Raw genomic sequence first — 13,623 nt, 5'->3', positions numbered from 1 at the left:
CTGGCTAGAGAACTGTTTGCTGTGTCAAAGCTTTTTGCCAAACACACACACACACACACACACACACACACGCACACAATTTTTCTCTTTGCCGTACAGATAATCAACCCCAGATGGCAATTTACATAGGCAAGAGCGTAAAGGAATCCATGCACTGCTGGTGCGCTTGGCCTCAATCAGAGCAAGCTTGGGCGTTTGAGAATGTCACTGTTTATTTTTAATTGCTGTGTCCCTCCTTTGTGCAGGTTCAAGCGGTCAGAGATGTCGAAGTCCATTAGTAGAACTGGAAAGTGATGCCACTTTATTTGGTGAGAGGGTTCCTTAAATTTAAAAAGCAGCTGGTTTGCAATGTCCCTATATGCCCAGTGGGCACCGGCTGTCAATCTCAGTTACCATAGGGTCAGGGCAAATAAAGGTCAGTAAGAGTCACAAACCTCAGTGTGTTGTGAAATGTGCTTCCTCTATTACCTTGTAGGCCTGAGAAAGGTTTGACCTTTTATAGGTATCCTAGCCTAGTCTGACATGGGGCAAGCAAGAGTGAATAAGTGCAATACACACAGATTTCCTTTCTCTGTGCCTCAGCTCCCTTACCTGTAAAATGGGAATGAATACCAACACTTAGCATCAGCACCTCCTGAGGGTAGTATCAGCAGAGTAGTAACTGTGACCATCACCAGACAAGACAGAGAAAAGTCATGCTTTGCCTCCATGGAGCGTTACTGATGCAAGCTAGTAAAAAGATTAATTAACCCTAGTCAGCTGCTTCAGAACCCAGAGAGGGACATTGCTAAATGCAAAGTGGTTTGTCTTCTGCCTCCCTGCACTGCTTATCCAGAGCTTAGCCCATTTCATTTCTCCCCAATATCTCACCCTGTTGGTTCAAGAGCCACTCTCCTCTAGTCCCTCTGACACCCTCTTTCTGCCTGTGACCCCAAAATCTCATAACAAACTTCCCTATTACCTACCTCTCCAAATAAAGCTGATAAAATAATGTTCAAGTTATTCAATGCATTTTGTATTTTGGGTATTTTACATATTGTCCAAAATCACATGATGGAATTCTCAAATGTATTTATCCAGAATTATTCTCAATTTTCTGGAACCAGTAAATTTTTTGGATGATCTCTAATCCAAATGCAATTTCTTTCAGATATAGCAGTTCATATTCAGTTGTGAAATCCGAATTGTACACTGTTCTTTCACTACTGTAAAAAGAATAAATCTTCTGAAAATATACTGTCCAGCATTGACTTCTGGCTAATGGTCAGCTACTTTTCCCTTACTGAGAGTTGTCCATTCGTCCCCCTCTCTGTTGTGGAGCTGGGGGATGGGGAAGGGTGGAAATGAGACACTCACCTTCAGGGCAGGAATCTCCACATTATCACCTAGGCTAACAGAGCCAGTAAGAATAGTCCCTGTCATCACTGTGCCTTGACCCTTGATAGAGAAACAGTGATCAACTGCCATAAGGAAGGGTCCAGAGGGATCTCTTGATGGCAGGTAAGCCTGAGACTTCAGGACCTGAAAGACAGACAAAAGCAGCACCATGTATGGGTGAAATGTCATGACAGGAATGAAGGAGTGGAAAACCAAGGATAGATTCAAGTAGCTTGCAGTTTTACTGATTTAAGGAGTCCCCAGACAAGCTTGGAACAGACCAGTGTCAAATTAACTGGGCACATTATAGAGAGGAGGTACACTTTGCAGCAGGATGGGTTTGATTTTCTGCCTTAGAAAGATTTTGAGCTGCACGTTCAGCTTGGTTAGCAAAACTGGGTTGAGATAAAGTTGCTGCAAACTCAGTATAAACAGTGAAGCAAGAGAGGATGAATAAAAAAAATCTTGCTCTCATACACTAAAAAAACAAAACAGTGCGATTTTATGCTGCACTTTACTATTCTCGCTTCTCTGATTTCAAGAACAGTGACTTCTTGAAAGATTTTTAAATGCTCAAGAAAACCCATCCCTGTTTCTATCCAGGAAGAAATATCAAACTGCCAATAGGCAAGATTTCAAATCAGACTTTAAGATTTACATTAACATTTTTTTAAAGGATAAAAATAGCTGTCTCTCAAAAGTAACATCGTCATCCAGATCCGGTTAAGATTTTACCATGACTAAAATTTCACTGCATTGCAAACAAGCGAAGTAGTTAAAACATATATCTATCAGAAAGGAGAGAAGACATTAATTACTGTTGCCTGTGGCCACCTAGCTAGTATTAGTTCAGGTGAACTGGTTCAAATGTTGTCTCAAGTCCAAAGAGAAAAGAATTCTTTGATCTTTGTCCCCATCACAGGAGCTGCTGTTAGTACCTGCTTATAAACGGTTACGAAGACAGGGATGGCCGGTCATGACTGAGTTGCTCAAGTGAAAGAATGGAGGATAGGCCAATAGCTGGAATAGCATTTGCCTGCTTTTCCAATACTAGTAGGACTTCCCTGAGCAGCAATTATGCCCAAATAATGCAGTTTGGTTTGTAACATGGTGGGTCCTTTACCAACAATCTTTTTAATACTATGGAAGTGGCTTGTCTGTCAGGAGTACACCTTTTGCTCTTTTGCACAATTCTTGCCAGGAAGGGTCTGTCCTGGGAATAAATCACAGCTGTGCAGCAAAGCAGAATTGTCTGCAGAAGTCTTCTTCATTTTATGCAGGGAGTGGAAGTTGTGTAATGAACAAGGTAGATGATTACACAAAAGAACATGGTTAAATCAGTTAAACGCTCCCCCAAAAGAAACCTGATTCTATCCCGGTTTTTGCCACAGCGTAACTAAGTGCTGCTACACAACAGGGCTGTGTGAAGACCTGATTCAGTTTGGTGGAGATTCGACCCAATTCAGTGGCTGAATCTCCAAATCCAAATCGCAATCAGGAGACCTTTTACTCTCTCCGAATCAAATCAAAACCCTCCAATTCAGAAACGTTTGGCAATTTGGACATAAACACAGCTTTAAATGTTTGTTTAGTTTAGTTTAGTTTAGTTTTGTTACATACCTCCAGGTACCAGGTGGCTCGTGAACACTGTGATGCTGGGGCAGATGAAGCATCCCATAGGAACAAGGAGGGGTCCCCAGCACGCTCAGCAGCAGACCAGGAAGCGGACCAGAAGTACTTCCGGTCCACTTCTGGGTCCACTGGGGAGCATGCTAGGGGCCCGCCCCCAGCTTGGTGACTGATGCCTCCTGGGTCTCGGAGGTCCCCCCACAGCCAATCGCCAAGCCGGAGGGGGTGTGGAGGGGCCCCCAGCGCTCCCCGGCAGACCCAGAAGTGGACCAGAAGTAAATCCGGACTACTTTGGGTCTACCGCTGAGCATGTGGGGGGGCCTCCCCCTGCACTCCTGTGGGATGCTCCATCTACCCCAGCATCACAACATTCATGAGCCACGCCTGGTACCTCAAGGTATGTAGAGAAAACATTTTAAAGCTGTGTCTATGGCTGAATTGCTGATTCTCTGAATCAGCATTGAATCTTCAGATTCTGCTGAATCAAATCAGGGACAGTGATCTGAATCAATAGATTGAATCACTGCCCCCGATTCGGGCCAAATCTGAATTGAATATGGCCTGTTTTGCATAGACAAGTCACCTAAGGCAAACTTTTCAGACAATCCCTGATTATTCCCAACTTTCAGAGTGCCCAGATGGATACCCTGTGGTGTGATTAACGGAGGTGGTGAGCATTCAGTTTCAACTGGAAGAATTGCATAACCCCAGTGGAGCTTCAGTTCACAAAAGCTTGAGCTATATACAGTAAAAGCTCTGTTATTCAGCATCCCCTGGGAATGGGGGATGCCGCTTAATCAAATATTCCAGTTAATCAAATGTGCACCATCTGGTGCACCCCCTGGCGTCAGTGTGCTGGGGGACGAGGAGGGGGGCCCTGAGCAGGCTGCTTTGCCCTGGGCCATGTGTTGAAGAAATGGCAAAGAAAAACTCTGCTCGCGGCAGCGAAACCCGAAAGTGGTACTTCTGGTTTTGCTTTTGCTGCGTCTCTTGGATGCCGGTTAATAGAGTTTTCCAGCTAATAAAGTGCCGGTTAACATAGCTTTTCCTGTATGTCACTATCTACTATGGTTAGTCTATAAGGTGTAAATCTACCCTGCTTTCCTATTGAAAAATCAGATCCCAAGCAGCTTGAAATGGGCTTCCAACAACAGAGAACCCTCAAGATGCAATAATGATGAGTTCCATAAAGGAGTCAGACACAAATCATTCTCTGAACCGACTTTAAATAGCATGAGGTAAATAAAGCAAGAGGACCCAAATGAATAATGAGACTAAAACAAACATTGACTAGCTTCTCATTAACTAGGTACCATGCATCCTCTGCACTTAGTGAGGAAGAGACTTTTGGAAAAAACAGCATGTGATTGTACAACTGAAAACTGCTTCATAATACATGTGCTAGCGGAGGCTAAACTACGCTGCCCAGACTTTCTGATTTTTAAATGCTTGACTTGACAACCTCATGATCTTCCAAATTTCACTTTTCAGGAAATTATAAAAAGACAGTTTCCACAGATCTAGCAAATGTTTTAATTTATTATAATAATCCAGGCACTTGTTCAGTGGCTGCTTGTTAGCAAGTGGTTGTTCATAAGCACTAAGACAGAGGATGGTACAAGTCAATTCTGAGGCCTCAGAGCCCTGACTTGTCCATTTAATTAGAATGGATTCCAAGAGAATGTGAGGCACAGAATAGGATTCCTTCAAACTCCCACATGAATACATGAGTACATTAGAATTAAATGGTATTACAGAAAACACTAACAGACTTCAAGAAGTATACTACAATGCCCTTCTTTTTTATGGCATGTACCTCAATTAATTCAGAAACACCTAGTGGATTCACAGTCTCTGGGGCTTCTGGTCCACCTGGTTTAGCTGCCACCGCAACAATAGGACACCCATGGAACCTGAAAGAGAAAAATAATCCCATCATGAGACTTCAAGTCCCTTGCACATGCAAGAAAGGGAAAATAACAAAAGCTTCATCTGTCAAAAGAGATGAGGAAATTGCCCTGGCTATTGATTTATCTAGCTCAGCGATAGTTAATTATGGGCATTTTCTTCTGGGACTGTATTACTAGTGCCTTTGAATTTACTAAAGCTTTAAAACTTATTGTCCAACTGTCTTATTTGGTTAGGCAGTAAAAAAATAAGATTTCTGTTAGACCAGTTTTAAGCAGGAGACAAATTGGGCTGCTCTGTGATGGCTATGCGAGTTAGCCCCTTTTCTTCCTGGAGACTGGCATATTGTGCTCTGGGTTCTAAATTTTCATTAAAAAAACAACCCTCCTCAATGACATGGTTGCAAGAAGCTTCAAAATGTGAAGCAAAGTTAAGACAGTGAAGTGAAGCAATGCCCATCTGAATGCACAGAGAGCCTGAAATCTTAAGTGAACTCTGCTTCGTCTTATATCAGGGAATATGAACTCTGACTCCAAGTGTTGATAATATCTGTCTAATGAACATCTTTTGCTAACTGAAGTAGGCAAAATTTTGAGTTTACTTCCCAATTCACCCCCTCAGTGTAATGCTTCCTTTGGACCAATTATGTTCTTCAGTCCTCTATTGTAGAGAAGTCTTTCAATCATTACCTAATTTTGAACGCTATGCTTTGTGAGATACAAACAACTGGCTTTCTGAGCTAACAACTCACTTATGACTACTCTTTCAAACTTTTAAAAAGAAACTAGAGTCTCTAAAACAAACTACCCACACCTCCAGCATTACAAGGGTTAGCAAAACATGACAATAAAAGCAGGAGAGAGAAAAAACATTTAGGTGCTCAGTTTTCGTAAGTATTCAATTTACTATATAACATACATGGGCCAAAAGTCAGTGATTTTCACCCCTCTCCCTACTGTCTTCTAACTAATTTTTAGATTTTCAATCACAATAGGGCAAGAACTAGAGAAAATAGTGCATTGATAAAGACAGAATGATAACTTCTGTAGAGGGAACTTATGTAATGATCAAACAGTAATCCAATATAAATAGCATTTTTTTGCTCACGTGCCATAAAGCGGAGTCTTCCATAGACACAAATGAGAAAAACATGCAGTAAGAATTCTAGCTTTTGCATAAAAATAACTGAATTTCCCAACATTTTGGGGCAACATATTTTAACAAATAAACAATACTGAAACAGGTGTCACGTCCCCTTCCCAGGTCTCCCATATAACTGACAAGCTAGAGGTGACACGTGCTACTTTTGGAAGTATTTGAGTATAATGAGGCCCAGATGTAACTGCCTTCCTCTAACACAGTGGTCAGCAACATATGGCCAAATGCAGACTGCCAAAGGGGAGCAGGGGGGACTTCAGCAGTCTTCTGGCAGTGGGGCGCTTCACCTGTGCCTGTGCTAGGGCCAGATGGCAAGGAGCTGCACCAGGGCTAGAGGCTGCTGAGGAGTGGAGAGAAACCACAGGCGGATCAGAACGCTGACCCACCTCAGAGCCGAGCCCGCTTGTTCCAGCCTGTGGTTCTGAAAGGTTGCCAGCTGCTTCTCTAACACATACGACTTACTACAAACTACATCAACCTCTGCCAGACAAAAATAAAGGCTAGTTGACCAAGGAACCTGGATTGCTGTTAAGTTACCTGACAGTAGCTGTAATATGCTGCCCAGGTCTAAAGCTCTGTCCACTCTGCAACTGCAGATGTAACCATGCTAGCAAATGCATTTTTAATTTGGTTGCTGTAAAAGGTTTCCACCCCTAGCATGGAAAGGGCCCAAAATCCTTCGCTTTCCCCCACGACCATGCACAAGCATGTGAGGCTTAAGGCAAACTGCCAAATGGTTTTAGCAGGTTCCTCATATATAAAAGTAACTTTGAAATGCAAAACCAGCTTCAATCGCCTCTGCTTCATCATTCAGAGTTGAGAGTAGGAAAGCAGCTGTCAAGACAGAAAGCATGTCTGCGTTACAGTGCGGCTGGCACTTTAGGTCAACCCCAGGACAGTGATCATTTTAAAAACTTCAAAAAGCACGGCACAAACATCCAAATATACATTTTTTCTGCAGGTAGGCAATACAGACATCTGGTAAATGGCCATTCTGGAATTCACAGTTCAAACAGCTTCCTTTAGAAATATTAAGACAAACCACCTCTCGGCAGGTGGAACCACAGCCGTTGAAATCAGCTGGCGCATTAGAACTGAGAGGATGCTGCTTTAAAACAGCAGGGGGCTGCAATCTGGACATTTGCAGTGAGGATATCATCATAACTAGAACTCACTGCTCTCTCAGTTTGACATAGTCGGCTGACTCCCACAGTACACTAAAAGGGTTTAAAAGGGTTATGTGTGTTCCTAGGCTATCAAGGGAAGAGTGAGTTAAAACAGCATGTGAATTTAGGGTGAGGAAGCACCTGTGAAAAGATTCTAGTTTCCTTCCAAATTTATAAATTCAGATTTATGAATACAGATCTGCCCATAACCAACGTTTTCATGGTTAGGTGGTTGAATGTTTTATAACAGGAGTGTCAAACATAGGACCTATGGAGCCATATGAATCAGTCCCTAGGTCACTGGACTGACCTCAGACACAAGTCGTGCCTCCCCCCTTTTCTCCTAGACACACACTGTAGCTAGGGACAGAAATTACACATAAATCAGTTTAAGTGATCAGAAACTGGTTTAAACCTGTAACAGAACAGAAGCTCAGTGCACATAAACCAGTTTCAAAATGGCTGAAACTGATTTAAGATAAACCTGGTTGAATGTAGTATCAGACTTAACTGATTTAGGTCAAACTGGTTTATTAAACTTCTGTCCCAAACCCCTTCCTGGTTTAAGTTAAATCAGAGTCCCCCAGCATGCTTTTCAGCCTTGGGCTGGGCTGGGCTGGGCTGGGCTGTGCTGTCTGCTTCAGAGAGCAGGGCTGGCTCTGCCCCTCTGCTCCCTAGCTGGAGCAGTGAGGGACGGCTCACTGTCTCACCACACCACCCTAGGCAACCCTGGGACTACAAATCCCAGAGGCACCTGGAAGCAAGTAGAAGTAGTGATGAGCAACCCTGCACAGTCTTCCTTGTTCTGATTCTGAACTGCAAATCCCAGAGACCTCAGGGGCAGCTGGAAGAGGAAGTGAACACACAGCCCATGCTGTGTTTACAGTTACTTACAGTTTTACAGAGAAAGAACCATTCTTGTTCAAGTTTTATGAATTTGATGCCACTCCCCCCCACCCCAACAGAACCTGGCCATGCCCCCCTCCATGCCAGCAGGGAGGGGAGGAAAGTCTTGGAGGGCTTTCCCTCTTCCCTCCCCTTTGGCAGTGGCTGGCAAGCATGCTTCTAACTCAAGCCACTCACTATAGGTCAGGGTTACCATATGTCTGGATTTTCCTGGACATGTCCTCTTTTTTGGACCCCTGTGTTGCATCTGGGTGGGTTTTTAAAATAAGAGGAAGTGTCCAGGCTTTCTTCTGTCCAGGTCTGGCTGCTCCAGGATGAGAGCAGCAGGCAAGCCGATTGGCTGTTGGGGATCCTCTGCTGCCTGTATTGGCTCTGGCATGCATGCAAGAGATAGAGAAAGAGAGCAAGTGCACAATGCAAGAGCTGCTTGGCCTGGGTAGCAGGTTGGGAATGAGGGACACTGGCAGGGCAGGGGGCAGGGAATGAGGGGCACTGGCAGGGCTGGAGTCAGTGGGTCCAGAGTGAGGGGCAGCAGCAGGGCTGGAGGTGGGATGTGACTTGTCAATGACGGGCAACAGAGTGGGCAGGGCACCAGCATGTTACTGCCCGCTCAACTTCTGAATCAAAAGTGAATGTGCATTCATTTGCTAATCAGTTCAATCTCTTCTTAGACTAACCTGCAATGACTGAATCAATTCAGCCTCTGGCTTTTTGACTGTCTATACTTAGCCTGTATGTGCTAGCTCTGGGACCGTACCTGAACTGCAGTGCAGATCCAGCAGGACACGACATGAAGCATGTACCCCAGACTGATCTCCTGTATTGTGTGCAGCAAATGCAGCTAGTCCAGAACCACACACTGGCTCCAGGGCTCACTGTGCATGTACAGCCAGCATGAGGCACACACGGGCAAGACAGTAAGACTGTGCAGAGCTTCGATGGAGATTCAGCCTGATTTGGTGGCCGAATCTCTGAATCCGAATCGAATCAGAGAACCCTTTAATCTCTCCAAATCAAATCCGAACACTCCAAATTGATTTGGAGAGATTTCGCAATTCGGATGGAGGTGCAGCTTTAAATGTTTTTGCTACATACCTCTAGGTAGCAGAAGCTTGTGAATGCTATGATGCTGGGGTGCATAGAGCATCCCACAGAAGCGCAAAGGGCTCCCGAGTCCACCAGGGAGCATGCTGGGGGGCCCCACCATGGGCCTCCGGCTCGGTGACTTGTGCATCCTGGGTCAGTGGGGGGCAGGATCCTTCCATGGCCCCCCAGAACACTCCCCAGCAGACCTGAAAGTATGTCCTTTCCACTTCCGGGCTCACCGCTAAGAGTATGTGGAGGGCCCCCCTGCACTCCTGTGGGATGCCCCATGCACCTCAGCATCGCAGCAATCATGAGCCATGCCTCAATGTATGTAGAAAAAGCTTTTAAGCTGTGTCTATGTCCAAATCAGCATCGAATATTCAGATTCAGATTTGGCTAAATCGAATGAGGGACAGTGATCTGAATCAACTAATTGAATCACTGTCCCTGATTCGGGCCAAATCTGAATTGAATAAGGCCCGCTTTGCACACCCCTACTAGACAGAGTGCTGCACATGGCACAGGGTGTTCAAGGTGTGGGCTGCATGCAGTGTCCTGGACCGACCCCTGGTTCTGCCTGCAGCGCCAGGTCCAGCCTACACAGTGAGCAACATATGCCCCAGGTTGGCCCTGCATGCCACACGCACAGCAAACCCTTAGGCCAGCACGTGCTGTGCGTGCAGTGCAGTTCTGAACCCAACACTGCGGATGCTGCATGGGGTATCATTTCAGTCCAGGCCACAAACCAGCCCAGTAACACTCACCCAGCCTCTGGAGCCAGATGGAGTTTGACACCCTTGTTTTATAATATGTCACAAGAAAGGTTATCTTCCCTGTATTTGCCTTAAACTCTTGGACTTAATCTGCAACCACTAAGACAGCAGTAACAACCTTAGTTCAGATTGAATAAAATAAAGGTTTATTATGTCACTTTGCTAGCATTTCATTAGCTTGTGAAGATAAAAGCCAAATTAATAAAAACCATTAATTTCTCAAATTTTACTGATCTGCACTGAGTATAAATTTATTTTCAGAAATGAGTGAAATAAGCAAAAACTGAAATATAATTTTCATTTCTGTTTAAGGATAACATATGTACAACCTTAGCAGTAAGTAATAAAATATAATGATAGGAAAACCATGAGGTAAAAATTTTAACTTCACGTTAAGGTTGTTCCTCAGTTTTTGCAGTCTGTGTTAACTGCAAATGGAAGCAAGCAAAGGTAGAACTATGAAAAAAACCCTCTCGGGCAGGGACACAGGAATTTAAAGCATTTAAGTGTTCTCAGCTCAAGCTGCAGGTGTCTGTTAAAAGAAGTGGGGCAGGAGTTTATCATCCTACATGACAGGGGAAAAAGAGTGGCTTTATATTTGTTTGCCTTCAATCAAAAACCATGAAGGAGAGTTGAAAGTTGTAGAATTTTGTCTCTCCACTAAATACATAGTAAGAAGTTTGCCTCCTCTGGCAGTGACCTCTGTGCTGTACTGATCAAAAGGAAACAAGCCACAGACAAATAGAGAAGCTGATAAAACACAGTAAGATTTCTAGATTGTTTAGCTGAACAAGGACACCATCCTGCCATCAAAATAGGTTAAACATGAGGTGCTTTATGCTCCTCTTGCACTATGAAAAACCTCACTTTCATATGTCCAATCTACTTGTGATCCTACATGGCACTCTTGCGAACAAGGCTTGATTTACCAGTTGGATAACTGTGAATCAGAATTCCTTCTGCAGCATGACCTTGGGCAAAATGCTTCACCCATTTGTGCTTCAGTTTCTGTCCCGATAAAATATCTTTTGGCCTTACACAAGAATTGCGTTCATATTTAAGGGTCTCTTTCCACTTATAGGCATTACTTAATTCAACAGATTATTTTTATTGTACCAGATGGACCACCCCAATTCCAAATACAATTTCCAAACAGAAATTCCATATTCTCCCTTATATGATGTCCATCGTTTTATTCTTTTCCCATTCTTTGCACCTGACAAGGCTTCCATATGGCAGTCAGTGATAAACCCATAAGCTAAAGAAAAAGTCTCCTCTTACAGTGGACCATGAATTTATTTGATACGAGCTGAATTAATAAAACAATTAACTAAACTTATTTTTTAGTCATTCATATCATATAACATTACACTTAAAAAAGAAAAAAAGCAGCTACCTTGAGTTCCTTAACGGCTACAATGAAAGCTGGAAAATGTAACAACATCATCCAGCGTAGAATGCAAAAGGCCTCACATATACTAAGTAAGTGAGCTGCATTTACTAAATGCATTAGCTAACACAGTGGTGGCTAACCTTTCTGGCAGGCACACCACAAATTAGCCCCTTACCCTCTGAGTGCTGCTCTGTTTTCTGCTCCCTGCCCGATCTACCCACTGTGCTGTCTGTCCCTTCCTCAAATCTGCTGCTTGCCACACTTAGAGGCTGCCCATAGCACCAAGAGCTTGTCCACCCCTGGGCTACCACACAATAATATTTTTAACATCAGTTAGTACCTAATGTAGACAAAGATTGGAATATTTAAAACTTATTAACTGGCTGTGGTCAGTGCTGGGCGGCCATGTGCCCACTCCTTAAAAAACATGCATCTACGGAGGCATCTTAAGTTAGGCATCAAAAAAATCACTCAAGCGAATCTGACTTGGGTCAAAATTTAAGGCTGTATTTGTATTTTTGTAATATCTCTACCTCTTTCTAGTCATTCATGTGAATGATCTCTTTGTGCCTGTGTCCAGTCTAATAAAGACCAGCCCTGAAGACTTTGGGAGTGTTTGTTAAGGGGTGGGGAAGCATAGCGTAACAACTGTTACAATGAAAGTACATATCTGGTAACTTACTTTGTATTTTCCAAGGTCTTTTGCATTTTCTTGGTCATCTTCTCAATGGCAGCCTGTCTCTTCCCCTCTGGAAGGAGATCTATTTTGTTCAGAACTACTACCATCTTCTGGCAAGCAATTTGTCCAATCACCAAGCACTCTGCTGACTGAGTCTGCATCCCTTTTGTCACATCTATTACAAGCATCATCAAATCAATAATCTGGGCACCTGGAGAATTCAGAATCAGCATTAGGTCAGCATTATAGGACTAGAGACTACCTTTCCAGAATATTTTTCTAAAAATAAAAACAAAAACAACTTTGCATATTTTATATATCTAAACCTTATTTGTATACATTATAAATAGATGTTGTATGTATAAATAAAAATGCATGGGCAACGTGAAAATCTAACACATGGCTTTGTTCAGTGTCACTTGAAGACTTAGGGAAATTTAAGTTGCCATGGAACAAAACTGAGCCTATACGAAGAAATCTGATGGTATTATTAAAGTTTAGCTAATGCTCCGTATTGAGAGCTTCACATTAAGAACTTGGAAAAAGCATAAGTGATCGTCACCACAGCATAAACCTAAGGCATATGGGTCTCAACTAGTTTGGTAACACAACACAACCAGATGAATAGGCTACAGTGAAAATGTATGCTGATTACTAGGGCTGTGCGAAATTTTGGCAGTCATTTTGTTTTGGAGGTGTTTCGGCCCATTTCAGCACCCAAAACACCGAATCCAAAATGAAACGGAAGGTTCAGAAACATCTCTGAAACGAAACCGAACCATCCAAAACTTTTTGTAAATGTTTCGGATGTTTCAGAAGCGCCCCTGGGAAGAGCAGCCCTCCTTTTAAAGTGCTGGGAGGCTGAGGCCTGGTGTGGGATGGGGCAAGGCAGGGCAGCCATGAGGGCTTCTCCTGTGGCTCCCCACACTGGGGCAGAGGTAGGCACAGCTGAAGGAGCCATGGAAGAAGCCATTCCCAATCTCCAGGCACTTGAAAAAAGCCCTGTACTCACCGGCTGCAGCAGCAGGGATCAGGGCCTCTAAGGGCTTGTGGCAGAGCCCCCCCACACACCATGCAGCAGTGGGGGCACTGGGGATGCCCCTCCCTTCCACTTGGCACCTGCACAACAGCAGTCACATCGCACAGGTACAGCGCAGCTTGGCAGGACACCGCACGCTGTCTGGGAGCTGGGGTGACTCCAGCACTCAGCCAGAGCCTGGCACCACTCAGCCCCACCAGCCCCAGCTCCCAGACAGCACACAATGCACAATGCCCTGCCAATCCCTGCTGCACCTGTGCCATGGGACACCTGCCACACGGGTGCCAGGCAGGAGGGGGTGATCCCTGCTGCCCCCCGCTGTCCCATGCTCTGCAGGGGGTGCTGATTTGATTTTGAGGATATTCAGCCTGATTCGGCGGCTGACTCTCTGAATCCAAATCAAATCAGGAGACCAATTAAAAGGTCCGAATAGATTCGGAAAAGATTCGGAGAGCTTCAGAGATTCGGGCAGTCCCCGATTGCTGCCACAGAGAGCTGGACCCGAACTC

The 13,623-nt window shown here is 44.2% G+C and overlaps 1 protein-coding gene across 1 annotated transcript in view; it reads right to left on the bottom strand.

Moving 5' to 3' along the window:
* Window positions 1-13,623, bottom strand: part of EEFSEC (eukaryotic elongation factor, selenocysteine-tRNA specific) — a 193,998-nt gene that overhangs the window by 128,634 nt on the left and 51,741 nt on the right. Inside the window, exons 2-4 of the mRNA XM_019536844.1 lie at window positions 12,079-12,286; window positions 4,823-4,919; window positions 1,357-1,521 (exon numbers count right to left, since the gene is read on the bottom strand). Of these exons, the coding sequence (XP_019392389.1) occupies window positions 1,357-1,521; window positions 4,823-4,919; window positions 12,079-12,286 (470 nt within the window). The remainder of the gene's footprint in view (window positions 1-1,356; window positions 1,522-4,822; window positions 4,920-12,078; window positions 12,287-13,623) is intronic.

This window comes from Crocodylus porosus, unplaced genomic scaffold, assembly GCF_001723895.1.
Source record: "Crocodylus porosus isolate Cpor-Errol unplaced genomic scaffold, CroPor_comp1, whole genome shotgun sequence".
Taxonomy (NCBI): Eukaryota; Metazoa; Chordata; order Crocodylia; family Crocodylidae; genus Crocodylus; species Crocodylus porosus.
Note: the sequence above shows the minus strand (reverse complement) of the source record. Positions and strands in the feature narration are given on the sequence as shown.